Source organism: Oncorhynchus mykiss, chromosome 7 (genome assembly GCF_057628025.1).
Source record: "Oncorhynchus mykiss isolate SJ-2025 chromosome 7, ASM5762802v1, whole genome shotgun sequence".
NCBI lineage: Eukaryota > Metazoa > Chordata > Actinopteri > Salmoniformes > Salmonidae > Oncorhynchus > Oncorhynchus mykiss.
Window position 1 is genome coordinate 18,206,279 of NC_143028.1, and position 18,990 is coordinate 18,225,268.

Below are 18,990 nucleotides of genomic sequence, written 5' to 3' on the forward strand. Positions count from 1 at the left end.
GAGAGAGAGAGAGAGAGAGAGAGAAGAGAGAGAGAGAGAGAGAGAGAGAGAGAGAGAGAGAGAGAGAGAGAGAGAGAGAGAGAGAGAGAACAAGGTGACCTGCCAACACCCAAAAAGGCTATCTATCAGTCTTCCTCTGAGAGTGTGGAATTTAGTGCACATGTGCAGAATACATTTAACCCTACCATGCCTCTATGAAATCAAAACAACACTCCACAAACAACATCATGATATTGGAAATGATTTATTCTACTTATTTTACTGCCCATCACATTATGATTTGGCAAGGTCTCAGAAAGAAAATTGCTCAAAAGGCAAATGTTGTATATTATAAATGTCAGCTTTTTATTTATTTTAATTTTACATTTATTTCACTAGGCAAGTCAGTTAAGAACAAAATCTTATTTGCAATGACGGCCTAGGAACAGTGGGTTAACTGCCTTGTTCAGGGCCAAAACGACCGATCTTTACCTTGTTAGCTCGATCAATCAATTTGGTAGCCTAACAAGTGATTAACAGTGATTTTGTTGAGAGGATTTAGGTCCTTTAGGTTGTAGTGCCACCCTCTGGTTAGAAGTGCATAGTTTCATTCTCTGGTGAAAATTATGCGAAGAAAACAACATTTAATAGGTTATTTTTCCATTTAGGGCACGTTACGATACCAATATGTCATTCATTGAAATGTATTCATCCTGTATCGGGACACTATCGGTCAGTGTTGATTGAATTAAGAGGGTTCAACTTTGCTGTTCAACAACATTGACATTGGGAGGTGGAGTCAATTTACAGTAGACTATGCACTCCAAATGTACTCTCTCCTCTTGACTACCGTATCGATTTAAAATCAGTAATTATCAACTGGTTTAGGGGACTGTTGTATATCAACCACTAGGTGAAAAGTTGTACAAAACGGCAGTAAAGCAGCTGAATTTGCTTTCGTCAAGGAGGCGTGTGAGGTGACTGGGGGATTTAGTGAGTAGTCGCAGAAACCCGTCAACACTGGACGTTAATGCGCAAATGAAAGAAAAATGAGTGAGAATAAAGACACCAATTGCTTGTGTTTCTATGTCAACGGTAAAAAGGTAAATAATTTACTGTAATATTGTATTGTGCATTGGCTGTACGTTGGTTTAAGTTGTAGCACTTTGCGATTGTTTTGCACATTGCCTTAACTTTAGCCTACTGCGCACTGTTCCTCTACAAAACTGTATGCATGGCTGCTCATGTTGTTGACCAATGATTACTTCCCGTCGTCTGTGTTTGTACCGAAGATACTAGCTGTAGGCCTCAGGCCTACTCTCTCAGAATGCCGAAAAAAAACTCATGCTATGTGCTTTACACGATTCCTCTCCCACTTTCAAACAGGTGACCGAAAACAATGCAGACCCAGAGACTATGTTACTGTCTTACCTCCGTGAGAGGTGTATCCTTTCCTTGCTGAAAATGTATAGATGAGAAGTGAAGCACCAACATTGAATTAAGTATTTACATTGAAATTAATAATATAGTGTACTATTTTTGTTTTTGTCATTGTGATTATACTCTTATTAATATTTATCCTAAAGAAAAACGGACAGATGTTGTGTAACCTATAGCCAAATTATTGCACAATCAGTATCTTATAAAAAATCCATACTTTATGGGTAGCCTAGGGTGGTGCACTGATTTTATAAGTGTGTTTTGTTTACCACACAAGCCAGTCCAGAGTTTGAGGTGTGAAAATAATGATAGTTCCATGGTGCAAGTCACTGTGAGTGTGCACTTTTTCCTTTGATTAGGATTGGCTGTATAATACATCCGTTGAAATCATTTAATGTTATGCTATGTGGAAATATGGATACTGATCGATTGTCTAGCCCAAGCAGAGTGTCTCCTCAGTTGGTAACGTTGTGGGTGGAATTTCTGCATTGATCACATACTGAAAAATGATTCCATTGATCACTCACTGTACTGTAAATCACTTTGGATAAAAAATGTCTGAGTGGCATATACTATTATATTCCTTGACGGTGCCTGACTCCAGTGAGGTTGACTGGTACCAAGTACGGATGTGGAGGAGGAGGATGTGGAGCCTGTACTGTCATGGTGTCTCGCTACCAGCCCGGCACCAAGACCATCCTGTATCCATTCATCCCTCAACAAACAGCCATCATTTGGATAAATGATTGACAGATTTTTGATGAACTTTGCACTATTGATGAATACTGTAATTGGCATACTGAGACAGTAACTTTTAAGTAGGCCTTTCCTGTGGGGTGGCAGGTAGCCTAGGGGTTAGAGCGTTGGGCCAGTAACCGAAAGGTTGCTGGATTGAATCCCCGAGCTGACAAGGTAAAATATCTGTCGTTCTGTCCTTGAACAAGGCAGTTAACCAACCCACTGGTAGGACTTCATTGTACATAAGAATGTGTTCTTAACAGACTTGTCTAGTTAAATAAAAATGAATAAAAAATTAGATGGGCAAAACTATACGCTTTTGTATGAAGCGCATAGTGTGTCACAAGTTGCATGAAAAAAAACGGTTGCATGGACGAATCCAACATTTATCTTCCTGTCTTCAAAGCCCTACTTATGATGTTCTCTATTATACTTGGATGATATATTATGTTCATATTGAAAATGTAAATGCCAGTTTACCTTCACATACTAGCCATTACTCTGCCAACGCCTGTCTGCTGCCAGTCTGCCAGCTTCAGGGGGCAGCCGTCACCACTGTGGAGGGCATTGGCAACACCAAGACCAGGGTGCACCCAGTACAGGTAGGCCCTATGATGGATGGCTGAAGCTCTCATTCAGTGTGGCTGACTGGATTATATGCTTGTGTGTGCTTGCAGGAGCGTATAGCCAAGGCCCACGGGTCTCAGTGTGGGTTCTGTACTCCAGGCATGGTGATGTCCATGTACACTTTACTGAGGAACAAACCACAGCCCAACATGGAGGACATCACAGTGGCACTTGGTGGCAATTTGTGCCGGTGCACAGGATATCGTCCCATTGTTGATGGCTGCAAGACTTTTAGTCCGGTATAAATGATATTGCACATAACAGACACACATGCATTGCATTTGTATTTACTGTCTGTAAAGTGAATGTATAATCCATCCTGTTATCCATCATTAGGAATCAAACTGTTGTCAAGCCAATGGTAATGGTGCTGGATGTTGTCTGAATGGAGATTTGCCTCCGGAGAGATCAGAGAATGTGAGTGACTCTTTCTATTCAGGCCATACGCGTTTTATTAAATGTTTTAACAGATTTTCCTTTTTTGAAAAGTGAGGCAAGTGGGCGAATCAACGCAAATAAATAAAGTAGAACCTCTTGTTAAAATACTATATTAACCTTAGTTCAACACCTAATCAAGAGATTCTTGCCTGACTTGGTTCAGCCATAGCCCGATAGGAAGTATTTTTTTAATCTCTTTACTGGAAGATTGAGGACATTCATTTTTGCTCTAAATCGTGCAACTTAAAAATAAAACATAAAATACTTATTTTTTTGTGTGTGTGAAGAGCGGCATCCATTAAACGGTAATCTGCAGATGCTACATCAATTTTTGGACTTGTAAATGAATGATATGCACCCATTAATTCTTGAAAATTTAACTTATAAATGATTCATGGGCTTAGTTCAGCTGACGTACCACATCAGAAACCCCAAAATATAAGCTTGTTTTACTCCAATGTTTTTAAACAAAGTAAGGTAAAGAAACACTAGATACCCTCAAAACATGGTTAAAAACTAACATTTTGATGGATGGTCAGTCCTTGCATCCATTGCTCTGTCTATGCATTGGAGTGTGTTTCTCGAGCCCTATCCCTCTGCTTTTTTTACAAACGGGGAAAGCTGCTTTTTATTGCTCTTTTAAACATTACATTTCATTTGTATGGCTTAACTGTATAATATAATTTATAGTCATTGTATTATCGATTCGCACAGCGGTCTTAGGCAGTGCATCTCAGTGCTAGAGGCGTCACTACAGGCCCGGGTTCGATTCCAGGCTGTATCACCACCGGCCATGACTAGGAGGCGCACAATTGGCCCAGCGTGGTTAGGGTTTGGCCGGGTTAGGCCGTCATTGTAAATAAGAATTTGTTCTTAACTGACTTGCCTAGTTAAATAAAGGATACAGTTAAACAAATGTTACCACCTCACTAATGATATTGGAAAGTTATAGTTCACAATTCCATGACATTGCCGCATTTAATCCGATTTAACACACTTGTTTTATAAAAAGCGAGATGTGTTTTGTTGGCACACATGACATTGACTGCGTCTTCCAGGAGCCTCCACCACAGCTGTTTGACCAGGAGGACCTCCTCCCTCTGGACCCCACCCAAGATCTCATCTTCCCCCCAGAACTCATAGTAAGGCAGCAGGACTAGTGGCTACTCAATGTACTAGTGGTCAAATGGTGAATTACACAGTTTGATATGCTTTCACCATATACTGTATGTCACTGTGTAACAGTCAACAAGTACTGTTCTTCAGTCTAAAATAATTGAACTAACAACCTTTACACAAGACAGAATTATTAATTGACACCAAATCGGCGAAATACTGTTATTTTGCTGTAAGAGTTGTCCGTTGAATACCTCAAAGGTCTTATAGTCTGTAATGTCGTTAAAACAGTCTGTATCCTCGTTAGTCTATGAACTAGCGATATTTATATCCTGACAATCCTCCGCTGTTCTCCACTCAGCTGATGGCAGAGATGGAGCCCCAGGTTAGTCAGCTGTTCCGTGGCGAAAGGATGGTGTGGGTCTCCCCTGTGTCTCTGGAGGAACTGATCCAGCTGAAGACCAGCCACCCTCAGGCACCGCTGGTCATGGGCAACACCAACATCGGCCCAGACATCAAGTTCAAAGGTGCCTGGCATCCCATAATAATATCACCCACCAGAGTCCAGGAGCTGTTTGAGGTTACCAAGACTCCGCAAGGTTAGCTCTTTCCGTTCTTATTCCCTTCGGGTTCGGTCTCTCGCTCGGTCTCTCTCTCTCTCTCTCTCAGAACTGTTCATGCGTGTCTGTTGTGTCTGTAGGTGTGTGTTTCGGGGCTGGCTGCAGTCTGTCTGTGGTTAAGGCCCTGTTGGAGGGGCTGGTCCAGGAGATTCCTGAGGAGAAGACGGAGATATACAGATCCCTCTTACAGCAGCTGGGGAACCTGGGAGGACAGCAGATACGCAACGTTGCCGTGCGTATGAATAATCTGTTTCTGTCATTCACTATCAGCTTTGTAGCCTGGTCCCAGATTGTAGCCTGGTTTGTCCGGTCTTGCCAGCACCTTTGGTCATTGTTGGCTATATAGCACAAACAGGTCTGGAACCAGGCTAACAGCTGTGCTGCACATTACTGTCCAAATCTCTACGTCTTAACTACCCTCAGGGGATCGCTGGTAAACATGTATTTTTGCATTTGTTTGACTGTTAAACATATTTATGGTGTGTTTCTGTGTGTGTTAGTCCATAGGAGGCAATATTGTCAGTGCATATCCCAATTCAGACCTGAACCCTGTGTTCGCTGCTGGGAACTGCACACTTAATGTGGTGTCAAAGAGTGAGTTGTCAGTAGTGACCATTTTCATTCATTTCATTTATTCTGCGTCTAATTTAACCATGTTTTGTATTGAATTATTACAAATCATTGTGTTAATTGGTTCTATTCCAGGGGGAAGAAGAGAAATCCTGCTGAATAAAGATTTCTTTGTGGGGTTTGGAAAAACATCTCTAAAACCGGATGAGATTGTCCTGTCTGTGTTCATACCAGTATCTAGACAGGTACAGTAAGACGCTTGGGAATGGAGAATCTCTTGAGAATCTCACGCATTTGACCTCACTAGGAAGAACTCCTGGCCTTGAGGTGAGTCGAATCCTGTGACTGCGTGAACAACAACGTTTTTCCCAATCTAATGTGTCTTTGCAGGGAGAGTTCATGCGAGCGTTCCGCCAGGCCCCTCGTAAGGAGAACGCCCTGGCCACAGTGACCACTGGGATGAGGGTCATGTTCATAGAGGGTTCCAGCGTGGTCAAGGAGCTGAGTATCTACTACGGCGGTGTAGGGCCGTGCACTGTCAGCGCCACCAAAACATGTGCTGCAGTCATCGGAAGGTACAGAGGGAATTTTTCACAGTTAGCAGGATTTGGTTAATGGGCTATTTTCTTTCGAGGAGAGCTGGCTAAACTGGTTTGTGATTCATATGTTTCTTTGTTATCCTCCTCAGCAATGTTCTTGTTGTGTTACATTATCTGTGTTTTACATCCTTGCTTGTTTTGTACCCCCCCCCACGTCCAAACACACACCCCTCCAGGAAGTGGGATGAGCAGACGCTGAGTGACGCCTACACCCAGCTCTTAGATGAGATATCCCTGTCTCCCTCCCACCCCGGTGGGCAGGTGGAGTTCCGCAGGTCCCTAACTCTCAGCCTCCTCTTCAAGTTCAACCTGCAGATGCTGCACAAGCTCTGGGAGATGGTATGGACTGGGTCACTCTTCGCCCCAATTGATAGCCTACTTGGCAAACTTGAAATTTGGAACTTTTATTTGCTAATGTTTCTCGAAATATAGATATGTTTTTGGCATTGTACAGAATGTGATCCAGGAGGACCTATCAGAAGGGGTCAGCAGTGCAATACGTCCACTACCTAAACAGCTACAGCCCAGCCTACAAGAGTTCCAGGTCTGTTTGATTTGATTTTAGTCGGTTGAATACGAATTTAGCGATTTCACCTACCCCAACCCGTGACTCTATTCCTCATTGTGCAGTAGAATGTGTGATCTGACAACATGAACAAATGCTCCAAAAACACCCAAATCGTCCTTGTAGAAATGTGATGCAGGTCTTTACATGTTGTACACGTGACATTGTCATTCTGAACGTTATATTCCATTTTGTTGCGACTCGGGCGATACCTCGCCGTCCTTCCTAGCGGCAGGCTATACGGAGAATGGAACAGCTGGATAGGGGAAACGGCTCGAGTCGTACCATTTCATGTTTACAGCACCTAAAGAACCTGCGTCATTATACTGGGACATTTCGAAAAGTATGTTTTTTAAAGTTATTTTTTTTTAGCGTTCATGTTTTTTCAGAGCCTCCATACTGCATAACGAGGATGAGGAAGTGAAGCGCTGGTTGGGGTAAATTGTAAAAAATACAGAAAATCGTAACAAAAAAGTGTCTGGACCCTTCAATAACATGCGATTTACATCGAAAATGAGAACTTCTCCTTTTTTAAGAACAAATTCTTATTAACAATCATGGTTTGATCATGTTACCCCTTCCTCTCAGTTAACCCAGGACTAAAATCTCACATCATTTGATCAGTTCACGTATTCTGTCCATGAAAGATTACCCCTGCCTACAAACCAACATTTCCTCTGAGGACAATAAAGTTGGATTGATTGGTCTGGATACAAACACTGTTACATCTCAGGCTGTCATAAAAACATGTGTTTGTTTTGCAGGCTGTGGTGAAAGGCCAGAGTGGTGACGACCCAGTAGGTCGGCCTATCATGCACCGTTCAGCCATCAGCCAGGCTACTGGAGAAGCTGTTTACTGTGATGACATCCCCAAGATGGACGGAGAGCTCCACCTCGTCCTGGTCACCAGCACCAGACCACATGCTAAGATCCTGTAAGTACTGAAGAACATTGCAAAGGATTCATGGATAAGTTTCCTCACAAACCACTTTTTTAAAAGTTCATAACATATTGAGCTCTATTTTAACAAATCTAAAGCAATTGTAAATCTAAGCACTGGCGGTAGCACTATAGGTCGGGGGGCGGGGTCAGAAATATTTGCGCTATTTTCACAGCCGGAATTGTGAGCGCATTAGCTAGTGGTGGCACAATGAATAAACAAGTTGTAGGTGTGACGAGGGCTTGGCCACTCACTGGCCTATCAAGGTGTTCCATGGCTTAATACTGCATGCTTTTGTCATGTTCTCTTGGTTATTGGCAGTCTGTGCGGTATCATCAACACTAATTCGGCTGGGGGAACGGAATATTCTCGTCCTAGTCCCCCTTTTATTAAGAAATAAAAACATTTGGAACTTATTCGGTGTCTTAACTTATTGTTCAGAGTTAGAACAATAGAATGCACAAGGTGCATTTAAGAAATGTGGTTGTGCGTAAGCAGTTACACAATTAGTCCATGTCAGCTCATTTATTTTCTTCCAGCGGCTAGCTATCTCAACTTGTAAGCATGGTCAAATTACCGACCTGTGTGGGGTCCATTGATCATCAGTTATCATATTAAAAACTGCAAACGTTTGCTTCCAACTGATGGCAAAATGTGCTAGAATTCAGAAAATTTGCTGTAAAACTGCACATTTTTCTCTCAGCCCCATGGAAAAAATGCGTAGAATTGCAGCAAAGTTGCTTTAAAACAGCAATATTTTCAGTTTCGGGCCTACGTGGAGTTTTGTTAAATTAAAAAATATATATATTTATTAACACGCATACAAAATAATAAAAGGAGCTGGCCAAAATAATGTGTACTGAACACAAATATAAACGCAACATGTAAAGTGTTGGTCCCAGGTTTCATGAGCAGAAATAAAAGATCTCCGAATTGAAAAGCTTATTTTTCTTACTTTTCTTTGCAGAAATGTGTTTACATCCCTGTTAGGGAACATTTCTCCTTTGCCAAGATAATCCATCCACCTGACAGGTGTGGCATATCAAGAAGCTGATTAAACAGCATGATCATTATACAGGTGCACCTTGTGCTGGGGACAATAAAAGGCCACTCTAAAATGTGCAGTTTTGTCACACAACACAATGCCACAGAGGTCTCAAGTTTTGAAGGAGTGTGCAATTGGCTTGCTGACTGCAGGAATGTCCAGCATAGCTGTTGCCAGAGAATTGAATGTTAATTTCTCTACCATAAGCCCCCGCCAACGTCATTTTAGAGAATTGTGTATGTCTTACTGGCCTCACAACCGCAGACCATGTACAGCGGGGCAAAAAAGTATTTAGTCAGCCACCAATTGTGCAAGTTCTCCCACTTAAAAACATGAGAGGCCTGTAATTTTCATCATAGGTACACTTCAACTATGACAGACAAAATGAGAAAAAAAATCCAGAAAATCACATTGTAGGATTTTTTTATTAATTTATTTGCAAATTATGGTGGAAAATGAGTATTTGGTCACCTACAGACAAGCAAGATTTCTGGCTCTCACAGACCTGTAACTTCTTCTTTAAGAGGCTCCTCTGTCCTCCACTCATTACCTGTATTAATGGCACCTGTTTGAACTCGTTATCGGTATATAAGACACCTGTCCACAACCTCAAACAGTCACACTCCAAACTCCACTATGGCCAAGACCAAAGAGCTGCCAAAGGACACCAGAAACACAATTGTAGACCTGCACCAGGCTGGGAAGACTGAATCTGCAATAGGTAAGCAGCTTGGTTTGAAGAAATCAACTGGGGGAGCAATTATTAGGAAATGGAAGACATACAAGACCACTGATAATCTCCCTCGGTCTGGGGCTCCACGCAAGATCTCACCCCGTGGGGTCAAAATGATCACAAGAACGGTAAGCAAAAATCCCAGAACCACACGGGGGGACCTAGTGAATGACCTGCAGAGAGCTGGGACCAAAGTAACAAAGCCTACCCTCAGCAAGGGCATTGAAGATGAAACGTGGCTGGGTCTTTCAGCATGACAATGATCCCATTCTCATTTTGTCTGTCATAGTTGAAGTGTACCTATGATGAAAATTACAGGCCTCTCATCTTTTTAAGTGGGAGAACTTGCAGAATTGGTGGCTGACTAAATACTTTTTTGCCCCACTGTATATGGTGTTGTGTGGGTGAGCGGTTTGCTGATGTCAACGTTGTGAACAGAGTGCCCCATGGTGGTGGTGGGGTTATGGTATGGGCAGACATAATCTATGGACAACGAACACAATTGCATTTTATCGATGGCAATTTGAATGCAGAGAGGTACAGTGACGAGATCCTGAGACCCATTGTTTTGCCATTCATCCGCCGCCATCACCTCATGTTTCAGCATTCTAATGCACTGCCCCATGTCACTAGGCTCTGTACACAATTCCTGGAAGCTGAAAATGTTCAAGTTCTTCCTTGGCCTGTATACTCACCAGACATGTCACCCACTGAGCATGTTTGGGATGCTCTGGGTCGACGTGTACAACAGCGTGTTTGAGTTCTTAACAATATCCAGCAACTTAGCACAGCCATTGAAGAGGAGTGGAATAACATTGCCTGAACAACTCTATGCGAGGGATATGAGTTGTGTTGCGTGGGGAAAATGGTCACACCAGATACTGACTACTTTTCTGATCTATGTCCCTACCATTTGTTTAAGGTATCTGTGACCAACCGATGCATATCTATATTCTCAGTCATATGAAATACATAGATTAATGAATGATGAATGTATTTCAATTGACGGATGTCCTTATGTGAACTGTTACTCAGCTTAATTGTTCAATTTTATATTTTTGTTCAGTATAGATAAAACGGATTTCCACTTACTGTTTTGCTGCTCCCGAACTTGATCTTTTTAATAAAGCTTTGGTGATTAGATAAAAGTCCATGCCTTTTAAAATAATAATGATTGTTTTAAGATTGACATACCATGGATTATTTAGCTATTTGATTTAGAATTTTAGGACCCCTGTAGGTACCCCCCCAAAGCTTTGGTGATTAGCTAAAGTCTATGCCTTTTAAAATAATAATGATTGTTTTAAGATTGACATAACATGGATTATTTAGCTATTTGATTTAGAATTTTAGGACCCCTGTAGGTACCCCCCCCCCCCAAAAAAAAGTTATATGATAAAATATTGCATTTGGCCTTTAAACATTTATAAATGGCAACAGACAGTCCAAAAATGTAAAATGTTTTGAAGTGTTTGCCCTAGATCTAGGAGATATACAGTAAGAAAGCTCAGGAAATATTTTTGTTTTTGGTACACACAAAACTACCTCCAAAACCAATGTGTTCGTGAGAGAAGCCTCTTTCAGCTTAGATTGTAGGCCAAACCGTTTGGACACGAGACATTTTTGTGAGAAGACCGATTATCGGGGTGCCTCGTGGTCTGACAAACAGCACTGTAGCTCGGCCACCTTCCACCGCCGATGAGGAAGGCCGATTTTATAGGCTGATGCAGTGGATTGAGATGCAGCCCATGGAAAATATTTTTTTTGCATAAAGTGATGGATTTTGTTGGAGATTGACACAAGCATGTCAATAGACTCTTAAGATGTATTTTAAAGCGGTTTTAGGAGCCAAACGCTTTATTAATAATCTTGTCTACTTGGTGAATGGATTGGGCCAGACAAAGACTGCCTTCATTGAGAGGCTGAACTTGGTTTTTAATCTAATGAAACGAAATGGGGAATGTTTCTAAATATGGGATTTACGGGCACAAAAAACACCTTGTTCCATGGGCACTGTGTCATGGTTGGATAGGCTCCGCTTCCGTTGTCAAAATGACATACCATAACCAACCGCGTTGCCGCTAAGACCAGCTTTCGGTTGGTCTTAAATATATCCCCACCAGCACATACTGAAATTTTGAAATTAAGGACACGGCTCAGCGAAAGCCACCCCTCCTACCTCAGCACAAGCGAGCTCAGGGTTTGAAAATAAAAGAGCACCGGCTTTAGTGGGGCGGCAGGTAGCCTGGTGGGTAGGAGCATTGGGCCAATAACCGAAAGGTTGCTGGATCGAATCCCCAAACTGACAAGGTAAAAATCTGTCGTTCTGCCCTTGAGTAAGGCAGTTAACCCACTGTCACCTGGGTGCCAAAGATGTGGATGTCGATTTTAAGTCAGCCCTCGGCACCTCTCTGATTCCGAGGCGTTGGGTTAAATGCGGAAGACACATTTCAGTTGAATGCATTCAGTTGTACAACTGACTAGGTTTCCTCTTTAACAGGTTGAAATTGTCAAAGACCATGTGCTTGACAATTGGGCTGGCTTAATGCTGTTTGAAAATAGAGCACACTGTATAGCCTAGGGTTAACCAACTAGATTCAGTTGGGGTACAGTTTTTGGGGAGTTGGTAGTGGGGGGGGGGGGGGGGGGTGTAATTATAATTTGTACTATGCAAATTGACTAAGCCCAATAAGCGATTTTATTGGAAAATAGCATAGTAGCTTCATACCTTGATTACATTGAGACACGATCACGGCTCTCTTATTTGTGGGATTTAAATCATTTTTCTAAATTAAAATCATTGTTTGTTTTCCTAAACTTTGGAGGGCCAGCGAGTGATCACTTGCAGGCCGGTTTTGGCCCACGGGCCGCCTACTGTACACCCCTGGTGTAGATCATACAGTGAGCAGAGTCCCAATCATTCATATAATCACCAATACTGCCTCTCATTTAATGAGGAATCTTAAGATATTCATTTGGCTGCACCCTTGCTAAATATTGAATTAGAAAAATCCAAATTAACCCTCTATCCACAGCCAACAGAAATAATGGGTTTTATCCAGGTTGTATAGAATACAAAGTATAGACCTTACTCACACATTCACTATTCATTGGACAGGAAGTGGGCTTCAGAGACACACCAGTGTGGAGAGACCTGGCTATTGTTAACCAGCATGGTGCGTCATGTGGGACTCGATAGGTTGTTATCCTCATTGTTAAATGGGTATACACCATCATAGATCCTTATCTGAATGTCATTCACTGTAAATGAGTAATGGCCATGTAAAATCCTAACCTGTATGAAATGAGCGGTAGTATTGGTTAGTATGTGCATGACTGTCTCTCTACTCACTGTCTTTTTCTCCCCTCCTAACAGAGACATAGATATCAGTGAAGCTCTCCGGGTTCCAGGTGTGGTGGATGTCATCACTTCTAAAGACATCCCAGGGAAGAAGTTTAGGACGTTTACAGGCATAGACGAGGACATTCTGGCTCAGAATGAGGTATTGTAGTGCTTCATCGAAGAGACACAACCAGAATCGCACATGTCATGTCATATGTGTTGTTGTTTTCATACAGTGTGTGATGTAATCAAAGCCTTGTCCAGTGTGTTGTCACACCGGAACTAAGTAGCCATGCTGTTTATTCACCTCACAATGTAGACTATACTGTGTATATACAAAAGTATGTGGACACCCCTTTAAATTAGTGGATTCTGCTACTTCAGCCACACCTGTTGCTGACAGGTGTGTAAAATCGAGCACACAGCCATGTAATCTTCATAGATTAAAATTAGGCAGTAGAATGGCCTTACTGAAGAGCTCAGTGACTTTCAAAGTGGCCCCGTCATGGGATGACACCTTTCCAACAAGTCAGTGCTTCAAATTTCTGCCCTGCAAGACCTGCCCTGGTCAACTGTAGGTGCTGTTATTGTGAAGTGGAACGTCTCGGAGCAACAATGGCTCAGCCGCGAAGTGGTAGGCCACACAAGCTCACAGGGACGGCCGAGTGCTAAAGCGCATATCGTGTAAAAAATCATCTGTCCTTGGTTGCAACACTCACTACTCCAACTGCCTCTGGAAGCATTGTCGCCGGGAGCTTCATGAAATGGGTTTCCATGGCCGAGTAGCCGCACACAAGCCTAAGATCACCATGCGCAATGCCAAGCGTCGGCTGGAGTGGTGTAAAGCTCGCCGCCATTGGACTCTGGAGCAGTGAAACACAGTCTCTGGAGTGATGAATCACGCTTCACAATCTGGCAGTCCGACGAACGAATTTGGGTATGGTGGATGCCAGGAGAACACTACCTGTCCGAAGGCAAAGTGCTAGCTGTGAAGTTTGGTGGAGGAGGAATAATGGCCTTGGGATGTTTTTCGTGGTTAGTGCTAGGCCTCTTAGTTTCAGTGAAGGGAAATCTTAACGCTACAGCATACAATGACATTCTAGATGATTCTGTGCTTCCAACTGTTTCAGCATGACAATGCCCCTGTGCACAAAGCAAGGTATACAGAGAAATGGTTTGACTGGCCTGCACAGATCCCTGACCTCCTCGAAAACCTTTGGGATAAATTGGAACGCCGACTGCGAGCCAGGCCTAATCGCCCAACATCAATGCCTGACCTCACTAATGCTCTTTTGGCGTAATGGAAGCAAGTCTCCCAACTCCATATTAATGCCCGTGATTTTGGAAGGAGATGTTCGACGAGCAGGTGTCCACATACGTTTTTGTCATGTATGAAGGTCATTCTCACACAGATGCATGACTGTTAGTATTAACTATGTTCACAAATGTTATTGCCAGGTGTCATGCGTGGGTCACATGGTGTGTGCAGTGGTGGCTGACAACAGGAAGCAGGCTAAGAGAGGGGCGGCTCTAGTGAAGATTGCCTATGAGGATCTGCCAGGCCCAGTGTTCACTGTTGAGGAGGCTATTGAGAAACAGTCCTTCTTTCTGCCCCAGAGGATGATCGAGCGAGGCAACGTGGATGAGGCTTTTGATAAGGTTGACCATATTTACGAAGGTACAGTATGTGTTAGCTTCGTATGCGTGCTAGGTGTGTCCACCTGGTTCCTATCTTGAGTGTTTGTATCAGTGAAGTCTATGTACTGAGCCGTGTTGTGCTCTTTAATCTCAGGGGAGATCCGGCTTGGTGGTCAGGAGCATTTCTACATGGAAACACAGAGCATGGTTGTTGTGCCTTCGGGCGAAGAGAGGGAGCTCAAAGTTTATATCTCCTGTCAACACCCAACCTATGCCCAGGTACAGTCAACTCTACTCCCTCAATCTCCATCCCTGAGGATAGGAAAATATCAAGTAGCCACTGTTGAAGTGTAAGTCATTACTTCCTAATTGGCAAATGAGATGTTTCTTGTCTGTCTTTTTTTTCTGTAGGAATCCATTGCAGAGACTCTTGGGATTCCCTCCAACAGAGTGTCCTGTCATGTGAAGAGAGTTGGCGGAGCGTTTGGAGGGAAAGTGACCAAAACGTCTATCATAGCCTGCATCACTTCTGTGGCTGCATGGAAGTAAGTAAAATACTTCAAGAATAACTGACTTGATCCAATGATGCATGACTTATTTAACCCAAATGCAATGGTGATCTATAAATCCAAAACATCATTTATGTGTTTGTTTGAATCCCGGCCTGTTCTGATCCGTCTACCCAGGACTGGTCGGGCCGTGCGTTGTGTTCTGGAGAGAGGAGAGGACATGCTAATCACTGGGGCCCGCCACCCTGTCCTGGGCAAACACAAGGTGCTCCCCCTCTTAAAAGGCTTTGTGATGTGACTGACTCACAAAGGGAGGCATTTGAGGGATCTTTAAGTGGTACTAGATTTAACTGCTAGTGTGTTAATGTCTCCAGGTGGGCTTTATGAACGATGGAAGGATAATAGCTGCTGATCTACATTATTACGCCAACTCTGGAAACACTGCAGATGAGTCTTTGTTGGTGAGTCACTCTTCCTCTGCCTTTCGCCATTCAATTCTTAACCCCAAGTCCTCCTTGAAAGCTAACACCAGACTCCGTCTATGCTTGTCCTAGGCAGTGTCTGAGCTTTCTGCCCCCTCCTTTTTCTCCAGGTAATAGAGAAGATTCTCCTTCACCTGGACAATGCGTACAAAGTGCCCAACCTTCGCGGTCGCTCGGTGGCGTGTAAGACCAACCTTCCCTCCAACACGGCGTTCCGAGGCTTCGGCGTGCCCCAGAGTATGTTGGTCACTGAGAACATGATCAATGACGTGGCCATGAAGTTGGGCTGCAACGCTGAAGAGGTCAGAGGTCAAGTGTTAGGGGTCCGGGAGGGTAATGGGGACAGGGAGGAAAGCCATAAAAATAGAATCAAGCTAATTACTTTTCTATGATGAAAGAGTGGGAGGTACCAGAGCCTTCTATTGAGGAAAATCAAATTGATATAAACAATCTCAGTGGTTAGTCTCGTGACAGACATGCATAAATTAAGTCTGTTCAAAAACTGATGACGTCAGAGATTATTAAGATATCTGAATATGCTATAAAGTCAATATGCTGTAAATGCCTCATAGATTTCATAAAAGTACTGTACACACTTCATAACACAGTTCTCTTAATAGTTTCTCTTTCTTGAGCAGATCCGTGAGATAAACATGTACAAGGAGGTGTCCCTGACACATTACAAGTTTGAGTTTGATCCCAAGAACCTCCTGCGTTGCTGGGATGAATGCAAGGAGAAGTCTGACTACGGCAGCAGACGCAAATCCGTCGCCCAGTTTAACCAGCAGAACCGCTGGAAGAAGAGGGGCATGGCCACGATACCCATTAAGTATGGCATCGCATTCTCAGATGGCTTCCTTAACCAGGTTAGCGTTGCCTTTGCACTGTCAAATTAGTCAATCCAAATTATACATCATGAATCAATCAAATTAAGGGTTGATATTTTCTCTGTGCGTGTGTCTGTGAGACAGGCTGCATCTCTGGTACACATCTACAAGGATGGTTCTGTTCTAGTCAGTCATGGTGGAACTGAGATGGGCCAGGGAATACACACTAAAATGCAACAGGTAGAGTATTTTCTCACCTAGCTTGACTAGTTGGAGTGAAATAATGATTGTAGTACACATTCTGTACTAACTACAACTATTCCATAAATGGGTGCTGCTTCTACTTGGCTTGTATGTACTTTTTACATTCAGTCAATTCATCAATACCTCCAGGTGGCAAGTAGAGAGCTGCACATCCCCGCCTCTCTCATCCACATCACAGAGACCAACACCAGTGCTGTGCCCAACACCTGCCCCTCCGCCGCCTCCTTTGGCACGGATGCCAATGGCATGGCCGTGAAGGTACGGTATTGCCTGGGATCTCCCCAGCTAGCCTGATCCCAGATCAGTTGGTGCAACCAACACCTGATGTGGATATTTTCCTGTTGGCGTGTTAGTATGGATATTCAACCAATCGATCAGTCATATTCAACCGGTCTGTTTTTTTTGTCTTGTCCCTAAGGATGCCTGTGAGATCCTGTACCAAAGACTAGAACCTGTCAGGAAACAGAACCCAGAAGGCACATGGCAGACCTGGGTATTTCATATTGATGTCCATTTCCCATGACAACATCATTATTTAAGTAGAACAGAGGGATATAAATCAGTTCATGAATAGCAACATGGTTCTAAATGACCTGTTTTGTGTGCTGGAAAATAGGTGACCTCCGCATTCATCCAAAGGATCAGTCTGTCAGCTACTGGATACTACAGGTAATGAGATTCAACATAGATTTCCATGCAGACCTAACGCAGAGGAGTGTTTTGAAGCCTTTCATATGGTCTTTTATTTCACTATTACAGATACAAAACCATTAACTTTTAGGGCTGTAGGGCCTATGTGTAAAATATTGCTACTCTTAGCTAATGTGGAAAGATAAATGTATAATTGTATATAATTACAGTAGATAGCGTTGTGTGTGTGTGTATAAATGATGTATAACATAAACTGCTGACGTTTGTATAGGGGTCATGACCTCTACATGGATTGGGAGAAGCAGGAGGGCCAACCGTATGCCTACTTCACCTACGGTGCCTGCTGCAGTGAGGTGGAGGTCGACTGTCTCACTGGAGACTACAGGGTGACCTCACTTACACAACCAGTATCTCTTACATGCTTTTGCTGTTACACACTTTACCTTAGGTACTAGTCAGATGGTCAAATAAAGACATTCACTATTTCATACTATTAAATATGCACCATCTGACATTTGTTTTCTGCCCATGTCTAGACGGTGAGGACAGACATTGTTATGGATATTGGAAGGAGCATCAACCCCTCCGTAGACATTGGCCAGATTGAGGGCGCTTTCATCCAGGGTTTGGGTCTGTACACCATGGAGGAGCTGAAGTTCTCTCCCTCGGGAGTGTTGTACACACGTGGCCCGTCCCAGTACAAGATCCCTGCTGTCTGTGACATACCACTTCAGTTCAACGTCTACCTGCTTTCAGGCTCTGACAACCCACATGCCATCTACTCATCTAAGGTGAGCGAAGGGTGTGCGCGTGACCAGGAAAAACTATCGTTAAACTAGTTGTAGCCTTTAACCAAGACCTTTGGCGTCTACAGTAGTCCGTAAAGAATGTTCTGTCGAGTTAATTTGACGATAAAGTAAATATTCTCCTCTACAGGGAATCGGAGAGCCGGTGCTGTTCCTGGGTAGCTCTGTGTTCTTCGCCATTAAAGACGCGGTGGCAGCAGCCCGGGTAGAGGCTGGTATGGTGGGACCCTTTACCCTGAACAGCCCTGCTACCCCAGAGAGGACCTGTCTGGCCTGTAACACCCCCTTTACTCAGAAGGTAAGGCGATGCCACCAGCCAGTCTCAATTCACTCCCTACCCCAACCCATAATGCTTGACCCTAACCCATCAATGTTTGCCAATATGAATATGGAGTTTTCATACTGCTTCCATCTTACAGATCTGCAAACATAAAGGGAATTAGGAACAGGAAGGGGTAGGGAGTGAAATGGAACCGGCAAGTCACCAGTTCAGTACCTTATTCACTTGGCAGGCATGACTGTTTGAAATCCAACTTACTGCGCGGGAGTAATGTCAGCCATTGTTCTCTTCCAGATTCCAGCCAGCAAACAAGGATCATTCCAACCGTGGGCTTTGAGTATTCCCTGAATTAAAATAATATTCTGACTTGTCAGAGGTATTGATCACTGCCGTAAGGAATAGTACCTAATCATAGAATTTCTATGTCGGTAACATTCTATATTTAGCTGAATAAGGATCAATAACACTGTATGATTGTAATACTTTAAATATCAAGTTACAGAATAAGCCTATGCTTTTGCTGCCAACATATACTTTGCTTAAAAAAAAAAAAAAAAATGTTAAAAAAGTTTGTCTCAAATTAAATTTGATGTAAAAGGTAGGGTTGTCCAATTGTGAATCCATCCAATGCCGTGTATGCCTTTCACTTTCAATAAATTGCATGTTTCTCAACTTGAATACAATGCTTCAAAAATGTATACTTTATTAGTCAGACATCAGAATGCTTTACAGCACAGAATTAAACCAACGCTCAAAGTTCAGTTCTATTTTTTTTTAGCT

At 43.0% G+C, this 18,990-nt stretch overlaps 1 protein-coding gene across 1 annotated transcript; it reads left to right on the top strand.

Moving 5' to 3' along the window:
- The first annotated feature begins 531 nt into the window (after positions 1–531).
- aox6 (aldehyde oxidase 6) lies at positions 532–18,888 on the top strand. The gene is made up of 31 exons (XM_021608881.3): positions 532–1,082; positions 1,366–1,423; positions 2,024–2,120; positions 2,651–2,759; positions 2,835–3,023; positions 3,121–3,201; positions 4,281–4,364; positions 4,700–4,937; positions 5,039–5,190; positions 5,459–5,552; positions 5,664–5,773; positions 5,919–6,103; positions 6,304–6,466; positions 6,582–6,671; positions 7,457–7,626; positions 12,787–12,913; positions 14,212–14,431; positions 14,546–14,670; positions 14,803–14,936; positions 15,078–15,165; positions 15,275–15,361; positions 15,493–15,684; positions 16,021–16,248; positions 16,354–16,449; positions 16,603–16,731; positions 16,892–16,966; positions 17,090–17,142; positions 17,396–17,510; positions 17,661–17,915; positions 18,061–18,228; positions 18,505–18,888. Exons 1-31 carry the CDS (start codon positions 1,029–1,031, stop codon positions 18,556–18,558), a joined length of 4,020 nt encoding a protein of 1,339 aa, XP_021464556.3. The 5' UTR covers positions 532–1,028; the 3' UTR covers positions 18,559–18,888.
- Positions 18,889–18,990: the final 102 nt, after the last annotated feature.